At 40.6% G+C, this 18,521-nt stretch overlaps 1 protein-coding gene and 1 pseudogene across 3 annotated transcripts; one reads left to right on the top strand and one right to left on the bottom strand.

Annotated features, from left to right (window-relative positions):
* Positions 1-879: 879 nt before the first annotated feature.
* Positions 880-9,014, bottom strand: ASB8 (ankyrin repeat and SOCS box containing 8). Of its 3 annotated transcripts, none has more exons than XM_028123144.2 (4): positions 8,928-9,014; positions 6,202-6,361; positions 4,680-4,784; positions 880-2,820 (listed from the first exon to the last, which is right to left on the bottom strand). In XM_028123144.2, the coding sequence occupies exons 2-4, from the start codon at positions 6,328-6,330 to the stop codon at positions 2,188-2,190; spliced, it is 867 nt and encodes a 288-aa protein (XP_027978945.1). In that variant the 5' UTR covers positions 6,331-6,361; positions 8,928-9,014; the 3' UTR covers positions 880-2,187. The 3 variants fall into 3 exon arrangements, with proteins under 3 accessions (XP_027978945.1, XP_027978946.1, XP_027978948.1); XM_028123145.2 differs by having other exon boundaries at positions 6,202-6,365; positions 8,928-8,994; XM_028123147.2 differs by lacking the exon at positions 6,202-6,361 and having other exon boundaries at positions 8,928-9,008.
* An 8,184-nt stretch (positions 9,015-17,198) lies between these two features.
* LOC114224079 (ERO1-like protein alpha pseudogene) lies at positions 17,199-18,195 on the top strand (annotated as a pseudogene).
* Positions 18,196-18,521: the final 326 nt, after the last annotated feature.

Here is an 18,521-nt window from a genome sequence, read left to right on the forward strand (position 1 = left end):
TACGTAAGGTCCTAGAACATTGTACACTGGTCCTTACCCTCATACCACACCAGTCCCTCCCGCATCCTCTGCAGCCACAGGATGCGTCAGCCTCTCTTAAGCACGAGGTTGTGTTTCACCTTTTGATCGTCTACCTATTTCCCAGGGGTGCTTTTTTTCCAGCCATCCCACGATCTGTACTCTTCTGACAACTCAGGGTTCTTCCTTCTCAACTCTTCCCCTGTACTCCTTCCTAGATGAAAGGCAGACTCCGTTTGTGGGGAGACATGCACATTTTGAAAGCCTGGGAAAGAGACCCCCGGCCCGGGACCTGGTTTGGTGGGTTGGCTGAAATAGGGCTTTAGAAAGTTGTCAGTTCTTATTCAGCTCAGTTTGTTTTCTGTGCCCTAACAACAGCTTCTTCCTCCTCATCAGCCAAGTGACCATGTCATGCAGTTGGACTTCGGGAGCCTCCAAACTGACAGGACGGTGCCCTGTTGTGGCTCTCAGCACAAGCATACATATTCCTCCCGACCCAGTCTCCTCACTTGCTTGATGAAGCAGGAAGAGGTTCAAGGTTTTACCAGTGGTGGAGGACGGATCAGCTGTAATACATCACTTCTGCTGGCTGTCCAAAGCATTACCTCTATACCCTGAAGACAGTTCTAAACAGAAACTGAGAAGGCTTGTCGGAGTCCAGAATTAAAGCAGCCAAATGCTCTCTGTGCAGTTCTTTAAGGGGAAGAGAACTTAACAGTAAATACCAAGCACTGCTAGCACTGCATCTTCAAACCAGCTTAGTAGGAGGGTAGTGACAGCCCCATTTCAGAGTTATGGCCAACAGGGCTCCCAGGGATTTAATGATGTGGAGAAAAGTAGGAACAGTAGAAATTGCCAAACTCGCTTTTAGAAGTGTTTATTTCTTTTTTTTCAAGTGGGCAAAAAAAAAACCCACCAACAGCAAAAGGGCAAAAGCAGACATTGTTTTTCAAATTAGCTGTGTCAGCAGATTCCAGTCATTTTTATTTGTGGTTCCCAATCGATTAAAAAAAAAAAAGTTTTCAAATTTGCATCTGGGTCATCCAAGATCAATAACAACTTGCTCTAGTTTAGGCACATGAAAAGAAAGAGTATTGTTGACTTAAGTATGGTTCACTAAAGCAGTTCTTTTTTGAGTAGGTGGGCCATCTCAAAAGAAGCTCTTATAATGCTCTTCCCTGGCACCCTCCACTCCCCGATGTCTTGTATAGATCAGTAAAAAGCAAAGTTTCCAAAACAACTGAAAGGAAAATAACTCCCAACTCTTAGCAGAGTGAGCTGCCCATGGGGAAATGAAGACCCGTGGGAAAAGGCAGCCCAGCCCATCTTGTCCCCTGCTGGGGTAAAACCTTCACCTAAGGTGTACAAACACCTGCTAAGCCCATTGGAACAAACTGGCTTTCACAAAGAGAAAGAACTGCATCAGGAGAAAAGTTCTTAGGACATTTGAGTTCTTAGGACTGCTCAGAACCTGCTATCTCTTCTACTATGTGGAAAGCAGCAAGACAATGTTATTTCTGAAATAGCATTGCTGAACTACTGTAACCCTCAGGCACACCAATGGAAAAGAGGCAAAGACTGCTCTTTCCTTTGATGGTGAGAGAGGTGGCCAGTCCCTTTTGCACGCTCCGTGACAGGGCACTCTAGGGTATCATCCATATCATCCCGCCCAACTGTGCATCTGCACACCATTTGAGGTTGTAGTATCATCTTTTTGGGCCACATGTGTTAGCTGGAATTTTCTTAAACTTCTTCACTGACCAGTTATAATGCTTCTAGAGGGATTCTTTTGAAATGTTAATCATGTTCCCAAAGGAAAACTAAACACACACTGTTTAAATACTCTTCATTTTCCTAGAGAATTTTGTTGCATTGTTGACTTTTTCCCTAAAGGGGAGGGTAGGGGGAGACCTCTTCTTTTGCAGGGTGCAATATAAAAAGCCAAGTAAGCAATAAACAGAAAACAAAAGTGAGGGATTTTTTTTTTGTTTGGTTGCTTGGTTTGGGGAGGGGAGATGGTGTGGAGGTTACTGTTGTGACACGTTGTCTCTAAATACAAACCACACAACAGGGACAACTGCTTTTCCTGTTTTCCAAGACAAAGAGAGGACGGCAGAGAAAAACCTCCCCCAGGGTTGCCTGCGTGAGGGTGCAAACGTCTCCTGCAGCCTATTCCAAAAGTAACAGGTATTCCTTCAGGGAAGCTGGCAGTGGAAGGCCCTTCACCGCATCTGGTAGATACTGGAGTCCCAAACTCCGGCGCACAGCATAGCGAGAGAGTGTTTTTAGAGTTCCTGGGGCTGAGCACAGGACAGTCAGTTTTTCACACAACTGCTGGTCTCTGGCCACTTCTCGTGGCATGGTGCCATTCTTCCTTAATTCAAAGTGTCCAACAGCTCTGTGCAGGAGCTCAAAGCAAGAGTCTTCTTTCTCTGTTCCAAGTCCCCTGACTAGCAGAGCTACGAGGCGGGAGATGGGCGTCTGGCCTTTTAGGTTGATGACTCTGACCTCTGCACCATAATCAAGAAGGATGCTGACGCTCTCAAGATTTCCCTTCATGGCGGCCCAGCTGAGCGGGGTATCATTGTTATAATCCAGGGCATTGACAGAGGCCCCACTCTCTAGGAGGGCCCGCACACACTCGGCATTGTTCTTAAAGGCTGCCCAGTGAAGTGGCGTGTCTCGGTTGCCATCCAGTGCATTGGGGTTTGCACCATATTCCAAGAGGACCTCCACACAAGCCTCATCTTTCTCAGCTGCATAGTGGAGGGCTGTTCGGTTGTAACCATCCAGGGCATTCACCTGTAAAGAGGGAGGAACTATATTACCGTAGCTAGACTACCGAGAGGAAGATGGGTGGGCAAAAGCAGCTTGCATGTGTTTATCCAAGACCTTTGCTACGTCATGTTCTGAATATAAGAGTCAACAAATTCCCAGCAAGTCTTGGTGATCAAGAGGAGGTATGGCAGGAGCTTAGGAGCAAATGGGAAGAGAATGGTCTCAATACAATCAGCACTCTATTCTGTGCACTGATTAGTTGGCCTGCTTTATTTGGGTTTTTGCTATGTTCTTGTTTATTATTCACTAGGATCTCTACCATGGGGGAAGGGGTAAAAAAAGAGAAGATGAAGTCTAAATCCTCGTAACTACTCTGGAAGATATTTATTGGAAAGTTAGCTTGAATATATTAGCCAGAGTAAAGGTTCTGGATTATTTTCCTTATCCCAGCTCACTCTATCCTGTGGCTAATGGCAACCAGACTGAAAAATGAGGCCAAACTCTGCCTATGTAGTTTTGCTGTGTTCTTTAGCCATACAGAGAGGCTCAAATTCTGAATCCAATCAGCACCCTTGCAAATATACGCTGTGCAGTCACATGAGAGCCTTGATAAAAGCCATGTAAAGGGAAGATCACAGATCTTCCAATGCTGGAAAAGCAGCTGACTTGCTGAAAATCAACATTACTTATAATTTCTGAAGGCTGCAAACACTTTAAAACCAAAATTTTATCTAGCATATTATCTTCCCCTCAAAATGCCATAAAAATACGCTGGAATATTTAACTGAGTTCAACTCTCTATTTAGCTAAAGACCTTTTTCCCCCAGGGTATTTTCGTCATTGATATTAATCACTGGCTTTCATTTCAGCGTCCCCCCCAAGAGTGATGGAAAAGATAATGACAAGTAGAGGACAGTATGGCCATGAACAGCATGGCCGTGTGGAGATGATGGTGCTGGGGGCTGGTGCCTCGGGCTTACTGACCAATGTGTTTGGGGCCTGCACACCAGCTTCACAGCATGTCTGATTCCAATTAGCGCCTCAGCATCTGCAACTTCCAGATTGCTTACAAAGAGTCAAAACTGCTTATTTATTTATTTAACAAGCACTGACTTAGCAATTACTACATGCCAGTGTAAAACTAAATACTTGACAACCTTAAGAAGATACCATTATCATCTCCATTTTACAGATAGGGAAACTGAGGCAAAGAAAAATTAAGTAACTTGTTCAAAGTCACAAGAGCTGGAAGTGACAGAGCTGGGATTCAAATCCATGAAGTCTGGCTCCAGAGTCCACTCTTTTAATCATTCACTACACTATGCTGCCTCCTGCTAATGCCAGTATGAATTAATCTGTTTCTTATCTTAAGATACATTAAAAAGAAGATAGGAACAAGACACGATAAATGAATAATGAGTGGGCAGAAATAGCACCAGCAGCTACTTCTGAGGAATGGATTACCTAATGAGATCTATCTCCCAGTAACGGTGGTATTAGAAGTGCATGTCCGGTAGCGGGTTGTCAATGGTTTCCATTTCATCACTTGAGGGGCCTCTGTACTTAGAGCACCTGGACAGTCAATGGGCAATGAGAGGACTGAATAGAAAGGTAAACAAGCCCAGGAGGAAGGCTGGGAGAGAAAGGGGAAATAAAACTCCCTCTTCCTGGAGCCACAGACAACTTAAGAAAGAAAGGCAAAGGAATGAAATCCTTTGGATCACTATATATATTTACCATTACATTTTGCTTTAATATTGGCTGTGCCAATGTTACCACGGGCTAGAAGGTGGGAAGAGATGGGAGAAAAGACAGAAATGTTAAGGAAATGCGAAGCTCAAGCTTTAGTGGGTCATTAATGTGACAGTGTTAAAAAGTTTTACCTCCGCTCCTTTTTCCAGGAGTAACTCCACACAGTCAGCATCTGACACCATGCAGGCACAGTGCAGGGGCTTCAGTGTGCCATGGGTACAGTTCACATCTGCTCCCTACAGGCAGAAGGAAACTCCGGTCAGCGTGCTCGGCTCTGGCTCACTGGGCAGGAAAAGAGTCAGAATGGAGTCTGGGGGCGGAAGAGGGCTCTAGCTCTGACCGCACTGTAAACATACTACAGGTCCCAGTTTCCAGTCCTGTTTGTTAAACAATATCCAAACCAAGAGAATACACTGAAGATGAAGGAAAGGAACTATTGATTCCTTAGATTGAATTATTATGTTTTCCCACAAGGTAACTTGCCAGATGGTCATCTGGACATCACTGAGGACATGATCTCATGTGTAAAAGCAGTGGGAAACTTAGCATCAGGCAGGAAAGCTGGAAAAGCAATCCACTTTCTATGGCCACCAGGCTCTGAAAAAGTCAGGAAAGTGAGTCTGTCAGACTGAAACCAGAACTGGCACGCTCCTTCTGGCATTCAACAGATGACCATCATTAATAGTAAGGTCATCTTAATGTTATCTTTTTGTTTGTAAACATCTTCAAAGTAGCCTCTTAGCATCGGCATTCTTTGCTACCTAGACCCTGCTGGTACTTCTGTTTCAAATCTGATGAAAGGAGATGGGGAGCCTACAGGCAGACCAAAGTCGCTGAATGACTCAGCAGCAGAGCTAGAATTAGAATGTGACAAACTTCCCACTGCTGAATCCTCTGGTACCGCTTTTGCTGAGAACAAGCTAACGCTGTATGACTATTTCTTCTCAAAGCTGCACCCAACTTCGAAGCAGCTATAGAGCTCCAGGCAGTAAATAAGGACTCCACAGTTGTTGAAAAGAACGTACAAAAGTAAGCATCTGGATGCATTTTCTAGTGATCAAAAAATTACCCTGTAACTTCTCTTCAACAGGAATAATATTTAGAAAAACATATCAAAGACCAAAGACCGTCTAGGATACTAGTCATGTAGCAATTGCTGAATAGCAGTGGTTAGACATGTTAAGATGTTTTCTTAAGTCAAAAATTACCATGCACTTTAGGGGCTGTTGTCAAGATAGATGGCAAGTGATATCTCTCTGTGTAATTATTATAAACCACAAGGATTTGAAAACCACTTCTGCTTTGCTCATCTCCTTCCTCCCTTAGTAAAACATGTGTAGAAGACTTTGAGCTTGCTGGATCCCAATGTACCATATCCAGACAGAGATTTTACAAAGAATGTGAGGCTAGGGTTATCTAGAACACATTTCCTGAAGAAAATATCGGATGCACAAAGTGAAAGGGAGAAGGAAAGAGAAGCAAAACACAAGGAAAATGTATTTTCATGGTCAAGCTAATACACGTAGGAGGACTGTAAAAACTCCTTGTGACCTTGTGCTGAGTCAATGCTACAAATCTGTAATCTATTACGATTCCCCAGGAGCTTTCCCGCTTCACCTCCCACAGGACTCTCCGTCAATCCAGCACACTCACCCCTCTGATGAGGTCCTCTACATTATCATGTGGGAAGGAACGAATGGCAGCGATTGTTCGGATTAAGCGCTCTGAGAGAGAGTATTTGCTCTGAATGCTCTGCATAATATACCACATACTGGAACTCATCAAGGCTCAGAGTATGTTCACATGCTCCAAACTGCCTGAAACAAAGAAGTTTTAGGCATACACAATATCACTGAGCATACCTGTCCCTAGGATTGGGAGTTCTCTGAGGCCTTCCCAATAGTAAAAGTAGATTTCAAAGAGATCAATGATTAATTAATATTTTTTCTGAATCATAAAGAAACAGATTGTAATAGCTGCTTAGGGAGCTGGGTTAACCCGGATAAAAATGCTCTGACCCTCGGCACCTCCATTCTACATTCTGAACTAGTCTGGAACAAGATTTCCCCAAGAGGCCCAAGACCCCCATGGAGCTCTGTGTAGTTTACAAACAAGACTAGGCAAGCAAGGGGATGTTTTTTAAAGTCTGAAGATGACACAAAATATTCTTTCCCTCCTCTGGATTCTGTGGTCTTCACTATCACCATCACTTTTAGCTTACTTGTTATATTTGGCCCTGCAGTATATTTATATTCATATTCATATTGTTTCTCCTCTAAATTGTAATCAATTAGAAGGCAAGGTCCCTGTCTTCTATTTTTTTGTTCATGTAAGACCAGCCACAGAATCTCACAAAAAGTAGGTATTTAATTAATACTGCTTGATTGACTAAAGGCTATACAAGTGATCAATACCTGTGTGAAGAGAGGGAAAAGGCTATGGAGGAAATACATCTATGTTAACAATGACGAGGCATCAGATTAAAATGTCTTCAGTAAAGAAAAAAATGGGAAATATTTGAGGTCATATTCTAAAATAAGAATCTCAAAAGTATAATTAGTCATGTATATAAAATTAGAAAAAACTGCAAAGTTCATACCAATGACATATGCTTGTGGTTGTAGGAAAACGAGATTTAAGAGTGCAAAACGAATTAAAAATTTTAATAACTGACCGTTCATGACAACTAAGAAATAGATTTGGGCAAATATATGTTCATTGGACAGAGAGTTCTAGCATGGAAGAAAATAATGCAACATACCTAAATTTAACTGATAAAAGTTTTGGCTGTTTAAGAGCCATATACTAGTTGGGAAACATTTAAAATTATAGCAAACAAGGTGGGGCATTCCCATGAAAAAGCATATATCAAAAACTGTAGAGAATATATAGTATTCAGTATCAGCTCTCTAGGAATATGTGTTCTTATTGAACTGTTAAGTTCCTTGAGGGTAAATACAGTGTTATTTTCAATAGTTCCTGGCACATGGCAGGTTCTCAATAAATATTTGTTGAATTACTGTAAAGATTATTACTTTAAATCCTAAAAAATTCACAACTTGCATAATTAAATATGTTATGCATATGAGGACCACTAAGGTAAAAAACCTAAAATTATTTTGGTCATTTCACACTACAAAATTTTTGCTTTTCGTGATGGAGTATCCCCTTATGCATTATGTAATATATTATAAATTTGAATAGTTTCTATTTTGCTAATCAGTAGCCATTTATCTGTTTAAACTATATACAGTATTAATTAATAGAATGCAGGTTAACAATGTTCAATTCATAGGTATCAACGATTCATATTGGGCATTCTTCTCCCCTACGTTATTATGAATGAATAAGCTTACACACTTGTTTATATGTCTCTCTGAAATTTTCTAGATAGTTTAGACTTGGCATATGTTTTAACCCAACAGCCACTAAATGAAGAGACAAGGGTCTGTATCTTATACTTCTTTGTTGTAAGGGAAAAGGAGAAAAAAGAAGAGGTGCATTTGAATCAGAGATTCCAAGAATGGGGGCAGAAGACAACATCTAAAGTGGAAGGCTTAGACTCAAACTGTTAACCGTTTCTGGGCTACGATAATCTGAAGAGACTAAACCCTGCAATCATTTTCAGGGCACTCTTGGGACTCCAGGCTAAGAACTCCTAACTCAGGACATGACCAGTGGTTCTCTGCTGTTGCATCGAAGCTCCTGGTGAAGAGTGACAACATGCAATGTGGGGATGGGTCAAGGAAACGTAAGCTTGACCTATCTCCAGACAGTAGCCCGTGCGCCCTTTGACCCCACGTGGCCTCTTTCCTCTGCTGGAACTGAGAGCCCTCTCTCCTCCGGTTTTCTTTCACTTCGGATCCAGAGAAAACACCAAAGGGTTTTCTATTGCGATGCTAGCAGCAAAGTAGGAGAGAGCCGACATTCAACACCTTTGGTGCTAGTGAGGCCTCGGCTTCCGCCCAAGCAGGGAGACCCTCAACCCAGCCAGGGGCGCCCCCCCACCCCACCACACCTGCTGGGGCGAGGGGTGGAGGCGGCTCGCGGCAGCTGCGTCTTGCCGAGGCAAAGAGCCGAAGGGCAAGGGCACGAAATGCGAGGACGTGTGATGTCACTTTCCGCATGGGATCCGCAAAGATCGCAGCAATGCCGGCAGGTCTCCCAGAGCGGGGGGTGAAAGCAGGTCGCGCAATCTATGCGGGTGGAGTCCCGGAGGCTAACCAACCCCCGCCCTGATTCCCCCAAGGCCGGGAACCCTGTCTCTGCCTCGAGGACTAACGAAACCCAAGCTGGGAATGGAGAAAGAGCTACTGGGCGTAGTGCCACGGGTTAAGGAACCTGGCTGCAGGCATTCCCGCAGCGAGGTACGCACTCACCAAACCGCGGGGCTGAGCTGGGTGGTGAAAGCCGCTGTCAAGGTGTGACCCGGAAACAGAAGTTGTTGTATCCAGCGGGCCCCTCTGTTTACAGGATGTGAAGGGTGACTGGGATGGGTGCCTGCGCACCGGCCAATGGCTGCAGGCGGGGTGCGCCTGCGCAGACTCGTGAGGCCGCCTCCGTCCTGCCCAGGTGTAGTTAACAGATTACTTCCTTTGCCCGCCTGAGGCTTTGGGCGCAGGCGCAATGTAGCGCTCTCGGCCGCAGCCCGGCAACTGGGGGAGGCAGCGGTAGGCCGGAAGCTCACCGGCCCCGGCTTTTGGGCCGACTCTGTGGGGCCGCGCCAGTATGGACCAGGCCTGTAGTGGGTCCTTTGGTGCCCTCCGCTGCCTCCCACTGTCTCCAACTGAGGTAGGGCCTGAGCACCTCATTTCTAAACTCGCTACACTTGATCAGTTGCGTAGGAGACGGAACTGTTAGTAAGAAGTGTTTGGGGAAAATGAAAGAGACTTCCATCATTATTCGTAATATTGGAACGCATATATGCTTTTCTGAACCCTCCTGGATACTGTCCACCCTCCCTCAAAGGGAACTATACCGAAGATAACCACCCAAGAGGTGTAGTAGCCCAGATGTTGAAGACTGAAAAAGAGGTACATGCTTACAGAACCCTTCCCACCCGAGAGAGGCTGACACCTCTCAGTGATGTACTTTCCATGCAAAGCGTAAACATTCGAAGCCCGCAGGACGTAGTGGTCAGGTAAAGGGTGAAGCAGCCTACACAGGACGACTTTCAGTGCTGAGATGTTTAACAAAAAACGCCCCGGCACATACTCCCCAAAGCGCGTTCTAAGCAACATAATCGAATGAGTTTTAGAGGAAAGCAAGGCCCAGACAGTTCATGAACATCCCCAAGGGGATGATGAAATGGAAAAGCTCATGCCTTGTCTGAAGAGTGAGTCTCCTCTGAGTTCCAAACTCCAAAGATTTTTGCCATGCAGGAATGTGTCCCCCACCTCCGCCACTCTGCTATGGTAAGGTTATCCAGTTTTTCAAAAGAAGCTGAAATCCAGATTTTTAGAAAAGTGAATCCTCCCCAATTGCAAATATTGGCAACATTAAAAAAAAAGAAAAAGAATCATTTTGAAAGCAGGCAACATTCTATAAGTCTATAAGCCACCAATTCCACACTCTGAATTAAAGGCTGCTTTGGTCATTGGCAGCTCTATGGAAGAAGGGCTTAGGGACAGCCCTCTGACTGGGATGGAGTCCGGGGAGTTGACTTGAAGCTGTAGCTACATATTAACTACACTGCTTTTAATTCATAGATTTACTTAGGAAAGGTTGAAGGAATCTGAATGATATGTGGAGGCTAGACCCGTCCCCCCTCCCCAACAAGCTACCCTAAGGCATTTGATCAAATTCAGGGAATGGAAACTGTTTGATTCTATGCCCATTGCTTCTAAACCAGAAATCTGTATTATTCTCTAGGGCCCTAGAGAATGTTAAACCTTCAGACACAAGGGCAAGAGACCTGTGTGCTGATCCAAAATGGGGAAGTTCATCCTGTGAACCTAAGTCCTTCCTGGCCATCGGAAAGGAAGATCATAGATAAATCAAGGCACTGCGTGTCTTGTCATACCTAACCTTGTTTCAGTCAGTACCTGTCAAACTCCCACCCCTGTGTCTAGAACTGTGTGACTCACGTTAATACCCCAATGGTATATTCTCCCTGGAATTCCCTGGAATCCTACTTGACTGAGGAATTAATGAGGTAAGAGGCAGATGTGTAGTAAAGTCCACTGCATGAGGCAGTGGGCCAAGATGTGCTAGGTCTCCCTCTCTCTAGACCCAGTAAGATGATGCTCTGCTTGGCACCACCCATAGCTTCCTCTAAGTGGAGCACAAGCTTCAGACAACTGACTTATTGAGGGGTTGGTGACTGCCTCTCTGGCTTTCATTTTTTTCAGTCTAGTTCTGAGTCTACCACTCGGTCTTGGAATATCCACTGCACAAAAGAAGGAGGTCCCCACGTGTACACAGCAGAAACAATAGGGTCAAAGGATGCAGCAAATGAAAATAGTGCACCTGAGTTTCCCTGCCTTGGCAGCTTTTGTTCTATGTCATATGCCACCCAGGTGGAAAGAGAAACCAGAGTACAGAAGTACAGAAGTCCTGGCTCTGAGATTGATAGTTACTTCATCCCATTTCTTTGGGCATCAGTTTTCTCACTTGTCAAGTGAGAGCATTGGCTGAAATGATCTCTGAATATCTTTCTATTTTTATGATATTTCTACATTTCTATAATTCTGAATCTCTGTAATTCCTAAGCAAAAATTCTTGCTCCCAAAATTTTTACTCTCTCATCAGATAAGAATAGCTTTATGGCTATCATAATACTACTATATTAATGGGACCTGTGAAGGCTTAATTATGAGATGCCAAAGTCTACATAGTTTCCATTCCATTTTTGCTTCTTCTGGTGCTCCCTTCCTAAAGCAGGGTAAAGACAGTGCCGATTCCAAGCTTCAATTTTTATATGTTATTTGTGTTACATAAATGTTCAAGCATACTGGAAAAACCAGAGAGAATAGTACGACGAACTCCTTCTATCCATCATCCGTATGTTAACATATTAACATTTTGCCAAACGTTTTAAATCTATTTTTTTCTTTGTTGTTTTGTACAGCATTAGGGTTTCTGAACAGACTATTCAGATAATATCCACAGTTCCCACGGTTTGGGTGGAATTTTTTTCTGAGAAGTTTTGATTTGACATCCTACACATTTTCTAAAAGCTTGAGCTATCTCATGTCTATCCATTTCTTCCTTGAAAAACTATGAATTTTCCCCTGGGTTGTCTATTTTCTCAAAAGTTCTTGATTGGTAAATGTTAGGGTGTATAAATTCTGGGAGACTCCCAACATCTTATAAATATAGAATGATTAGTCTCCCAGTGAGACTCGCATAGGCCATCTATACGGATTATTTCATAGTGTCTGAAAAATCTACTTCACAACCAAAGGAGGTTTCAGATCCATTCATTCTTACATTTATCAAACATTTACTGGCACCTACTTTGTTCCAGGCTCTGTGCTCACACTGCAGGGCAGACAGTGATGGAGAAACATATTCTCTTATCAAGGTTAGAGAACTAAAGTGAACTGACATTCCAAAGACAGGAATAGTGGAATGCCTCTATGTACTGGTCCTTGACCCTGAAAAAGAAGTCAGAAGTTACATTTAAAAGAAAATTTGAAAAGGAGCTTTGGAAATAGAGCAAAGGAAAAGGAAAAAGTTCAGAGAAATATAAGCCTTCTGAAACTTTTTTTTACACTTAAACTTTGTCCTAGAAAAAGTAGTTCAGCAGAGAAAAGAACAGTATTAGTGTGCAGCAGGGGTAGTCTCCCAACACGTGTCAACAGGATTAAACAAGGACTTCTTTCAGAAACTGCTCAGAAGCAGACATGCTCCCAATTTTCAAACTCTATTCTTTTTATTTTTCCTTTTAACTTTCCCCAAGGCTCAGGGAAATCTATGAATTGCTACTTTTTGAAAATTAGCTTTTCATCAATATTTTATTATTTTTTGGCCTCATAGGTTACCAATATTTTCCACAATTAGAATCATTTTAAAACATTTTGAGACTTTGTAGAGAAAGAATGCCTAAAGGATTTGGGGGGGATGCAGTAAAAATAGAAATAACAATGTTAATGATAATATTTAAATTACATATACATAGATACTATTTTTCCAAGAATGTGGGCAGTTACAGCTAAATCACCTAGCAAACTGGGATAGACAAACTCTAGCAGGAAGGATTTCAAGATTGTTCAAGGAAGGGAAATTAACAGAGGAAATGCTCACTTGTCTGGTACCACTGGGTGGTCTAGACTGATCTGGAGAGTTCTACTAGCAAGGAATGATTGGATTCTCTGAATCAGTTTCAGGGACTTAAGAAGCTTACTAACTTATTTGAGAATTTTGTGCTCTCTTGAGGCCCATGCTATTTCTAGTAGGAGTAGGCCTCCCCCTAGAGGGGAAATAGAGAAATTTTCCTCAAGCTTCTTGCTCAGAATTCAGTAACTAGTTCTTTGTTCGTTCACTCATCATTCATCCATTCATTCAGTAAATACTTATTAAATTCTATTACCGTGCTGTTCCTTATGATGCTGAAGATACAGATGAAAATAAGATCAACATGGTCCCTGCCTCCGGGAAAATTACAGTAAGTGTCAGAAATAAACATTAGGTAAAGAATCACAAAAATAATCACAGTAGTGATAAGTTCTATAAAGGAAAAGCATGGAGGATGATATGGCCATTCAATAGAGAGGCTCAATAAGACTGGGAGGTAAAGGAAAACTGTCCTGAGCATGAATTTGAAAAATGAATGGATATAACCAGATCAAAGCTGTCTATCAGAGGTGTAGGGAGTGGGCCCTCCAGCAAATGGTCAAGAGTATTCAAAGACTCTGAGAGGGAAAAAGCTTAGGAAGTTGGAAGAAGAGTATGAGGCCAGAATGATAAGGAAGCAAAGGGCACAAGTTAAGGCTGGAAAGTTACAGATGCTCCAGATCAGCCAGGGTCTTGGTAGACACACTAAGGATTCTGAACTTTATCCCAAAAGAAGAAGCTATTGATAGGTTTTATACAAGTGACATAATCACATCTGTGTTTTTAAAGGATCACTTTGACTTTCTGATGAGTGGATTATAGAAGGAGCAGAGTAAAGATTAAGATAGGAAAAATAGCAAATAAGTGATCTAGGCAAGAAGTGTTAGGGACTTGGACTAGGGTGGTGGCCATATAAAGGGAGAGAAGTGAGTGAATTTGAAATATTTTAGGTCAGAATTGATAGGGCTTGGTGACTGACTACAAACTGAAGATGAGGAGGTATAGTTTGCCAACAATGACTTAGATTTTTACTGTATGCTCCTAGCTGAATTACAAAGATAAGAACTTGAGAGGAAACAGGTGTGTGTGTGTGTGTGTGTGTGTGTGTGTGTGTGTGTGTGTGTGTGTGTGTTGGGGGATCTGATCAAAGATCAGTTTGTTAAATATTTATTAAGGCTACTACTAAATGTCAGGCACTGTGTGGTTGGCACTAGACACTGGAGGTTAAAAAGTGGAGGCAGTACAGGGTTCCTGTCCATAAGAAACTTTTGACTAATGGAAGATAATGATAACATTAATGAATTATTTCAATATTATGCAGCTATATAATAAATGCCATCCAGTAGAAGCCCAGAAAAGAGACAATGTAGCATAACCCGGGGGGTCAGAGAAAACTTTTTAAAGATTACAACTGAACAAAGTCTGAAAGGATTAGAAGAAGTAAATAAGGTAAAGAAAGGTGGAAGTTTTTTTCTTCAGGAAAAAGAAGGAATAGATTATTTAGACCAACCATCTGCTGAAAACAATTAAAATACTGGATAGAATATTTCTTAAAAATCTCCCTAAAAATTATCCAACATGTTTCAAATAGGTTTTTTTTAAAGACAACTTCAAAAAGTCTTTAATGAAATAAATATAACATTGAAACCAAAATCTGATAAAGATCGTACAAAAGAGAAAGCTATAGATGAATCTCATTCATGAATATCAATGCAAAAATCCCAAATACAATATTAGCTAATAGAATCAAACAACATGATATGTCATGACCAAGTAGAAATTGCTTTAGGAATGCAAAGATAGTTCAATGTTAAAAATACATTGATATGTTTATTAATATTATATAAAAGAAGAAAGGTCTTGTGATTATCTCCATAGATTCTGGAAAAATATCTAAGAAGATTCAAGATGTATTCCTAATAAAAATAATTTTCAAAAGAGGAACAGAAGAGTATTTTCCTAACACATAAAGCATCTTGCTTACCAGTATCTTACTATTTTTATGGGAAAACACTGGAGGCATTCTTGCTAATGTTTGAAACAGAACAAGGATGTCCACACTATTACTATAACATCTAACATGGTGTTGGAGGTATTTGCCACAGCACTGATACAGAGAAAGCAATTAGATGTATGAGAATTGTAGAAAACAAAATCATGTGTTTAGAAAATGAAAGCAAAGCAATGGGAAAACTACTGAAAATAAAAAGATAATTCAGTAAGGTAGCAGGATATAAAAGCAATTGACAGAAGTCAGTAGGCTTCATACATACAGGAAAACTTTATAATACTCCCCCAAGTTTACAAAAATAAACTTGAACAAATGAAAGACATACCTTAATTTGTAAATTTAATATAATTTCAGTAAAAGTTCTAACAAGTTTTTTGGTTTTTAGTTAGATAAATTGATTCTTTTTTTTTTAAGATTTTGTTTTTTTATTTGAGAGAGTGTGCACCAGCTGGGGGGAGGGGCAGAGGCAGACTCCCCAGTGAGCAGGGAGCCCAAAGCAGACTCCACACGGGGCTCAATCCCAGGACCCAGGACCCCAGGATCACTACCTGAGCGGAAGGCAGATACTTAACCAACTGAACAACCCAGGTGCCCCTAGATAAATTGATTCTTAAATTCATATGGAAAAAACTAAGTAAGACTTTCCAGGAAAAACTCTGAAAAGAAGAGCAATGGGGAGGGGCCAGTCTTACCAGACATTTAAAATTCTATAAAGCCTTCACAATTAAAAGTGTAGAATTGGTACATGAATAGACAGTTACACTAATGAAACATAATAGAAATCCAGTACATAAAGTAATTTCATATATGATAAAGATACTGCAAAACAATGAAGAAATGGACTTTGTAATAAATGTTGCTGAGACAACTGGGTACCATTTGGACATAGGTAAAATTGGGTTCATAGCTTATACTGCACACCAAGATAAACTCTGCATGGATTAGTTAACTAACCATAACAAAAATGGAAACCCTAAAAATGATAGAAGAAAACATGGGTAGATTTCTATATAAACATCACCCATGGGAGTAGTAAGGAAAGCATTTCTGTGACTTGAAATCTAGAATCAATAAAAGACAAATTCTATTACATAAACATTGTTAAAAATTGCATGACCCAGATACCACAAGTAAGGCTAAAGGCAAATGATTCACTGGACAAAATATTTGCAACTTAAACCATAGGAAAAAGTTAGTCTCCTTAGTATAAAAAGAGAGCCTAGAAATAAAAAGACAAATCCAGTGGAAAAACGAGCAGAAGACATAAACATAGTTAAAAATTCATGCAAGTGGCCCTTAAAGTAGTAAGACATACTCAACTCATTAAAAACAAAAAAAGAAGCAAATTACATTACATCGAGATAGCATTTCTTACTGTGTTGGCAAAAATCCAAAAGTTTGAGAGCACACTGTTGCCAAAGTTCTGGTGAAAGAGACATACTGATATGTAGAATGATACAGCCCTCAAGGAGGGGAATTTAGTACTATCTAGCAAAATTACAAATAGATGCATTCACCCTTTAACCCAGCAAGCACATTTACCAGACATTTAAAATTCTATAAAGCCTTCACAATTAAAAGTGTAGGGGATAAGTGTTTTCTAGGAATCTATCCTAAAAGTACATCTGCACAAATTTTGAATGATATATGCACAAGGTTATTCACTGTGGCATTATTTTTAGTGGCAAAAGACTATAAATATCCCGAATGCCATTAAGAGAGAGGAACTGAATAGTTAAATAAATTATAGTACATAGTGGACATAGTCATACAGACATAGGAATATTTCTTTGCATTGCTATAGAATGATTGTCATAAAAATGTGAGGCAAGGTGTATGTGGTAGCTACTTCTTGTACAAAATTAGACATTAAAGGATCATCCAGAAACTAATTAAAAATGGCTATTTATAGGAGTTGGGGTTGGGAAACGAGGACCAGCAGGTAGGATTGGAAGAGATTCCTCTGAGTATATCTTTTTTTGTAGTTTTGACTTTAGAATCATGTAATTATTTTACATATTCAAAAAGTAAATTAAATCAAAAAGAGAAAAAAAGAGCAATCCCTAAATTGAAAACAAACTAAGTAAACCTAAGCATGTGATTGATAACACAACCAAAAAAAAAAAAAAGATTCATTTCACATGACCTTTGAAGGCAGGACTTTGACCTTTCTTAGTGGGATATATCCTAATAACAAAACAAACTGTGAAGAATCTTAAACTTCATTCTGTAGTTTTATTGTTAATACCAACACTGGTATCATGAAACATTTTATGTATCTTATAGGATAAAGCAAATAAGTTCAGTGTAAGAAATGAAAAAAATGTAAAGTCAAATAAGTTAAAAATCGAGTGTTTAAATTAAATCTGCAAGCTATAGGTATTCTGAAGAAGGCATTAATCTCACTGAAGAATACGAACAAGCTGAATGACGTAGAGCTATGGATGAATCTTTAAATATTCTTCGGTGCCTGAGGCTGATGATTCCCCAGAACACTCCTGTGAAGCTGATGACATATAATATCCTGATACTGAATATGTAAATTGTCCTTAATTCTGAACATTACACAGTTAAAAGGGACCAGATGCTTGGAAGATAGGGGATATCATCATCTATGAAGACAACTGTTTCAAGTCACAATTAAAAACCTTTAAATATTTTAGCTTCTGTTCAAGGGAAATGTGAAGAGAACATTTTTCACAGATGGTCTCCATGTACAAAACTACTCTCCAGACTGCCTGCAAGCATTAATGTGCCTCTGAGTGCAAGACAGCCCTCACAGTATACCTGTTTGGAAAAGAAATGAGGACGCGCATTACATAATTTCACCAGTGTGTTTGATGAGATTTTCAAGAACTTGTACTTTCTCTACTTAAAAGAATTAAGACCTTTATCTAAAGCGGTACCATTATCTGAGCACCCAAATTTTCAACTGTTTAGTGGAAATGAAGTTTAAGATTCAGAAGACAAAGTTACTCTTGGAAATACTTCATAAAGTTACATAATTTCTCTTACATTTTTATAAGAATTATTATTACTTTTTGTTTGGAATAGAAAAAGGAGCAAGCTAACTAAAGGCAGACTTTAGGTTGCATTATAGAAATGTTTCAAAAATTATGGATTGTATTTGTTGGTTTAAATGTCAACTGTGGGAAAATATTCAGAGTCAGGGTTTGGGCCCTGCTTCGAAGACCTTTTCTTCAGAGAAATTGATAGCAAACATAGCAGAAAGTAGGCCCACTTATGAATTCCATCTAACCAGACAAGAAATAGTATCATTGTTTATTACAGTTGGAAGAATTTCTACAAGTGTGAAAGAAATGGAAAACTTAAGGAACTTGTTGCAAAATATTCATTAAAGAAATGAGTTGAGGGGCGCCTGGGTGGCTCAGTCTGTTAAGTGTCTGACTTTGGCTCAGGTCATGATCTTGGGGTCCTGGGATTCAGCCCTCGGCTCCCTGCTCAGTGGGGAGTCTGCTTCTCCCTCTCCTCCCTCTGCCCCTCCCCCCACTCCTGCTCTGTCTCTCTCTCTCTCTCTCAAATAAAATCTTAAAAAAAAAAAGAAATGAGTTTAAATGTGTCTGTCTCTGGACAATAGAGGCCAAAGAGTGGAATAGTAAGACAGTTTGAAGTCAAACCTCTTATATAAAGTTACTTCTATTAAAAGAGAATGATACTGTTTAAG

This window comes from Eumetopias jubatus, unplaced genomic scaffold (assembly GCF_037043125.1).
Source record: "Eumetopias jubatus isolate StellerSeaLion01/CBP00866 unplaced genomic scaffold, mEumJub1_p1.0 scaffold_8, whole genome shotgun sequence".
NCBI lineage: Eukaryota > Metazoa > Chordata > Mammalia > Carnivora > Otariidae > Eumetopias > Eumetopias jubatus.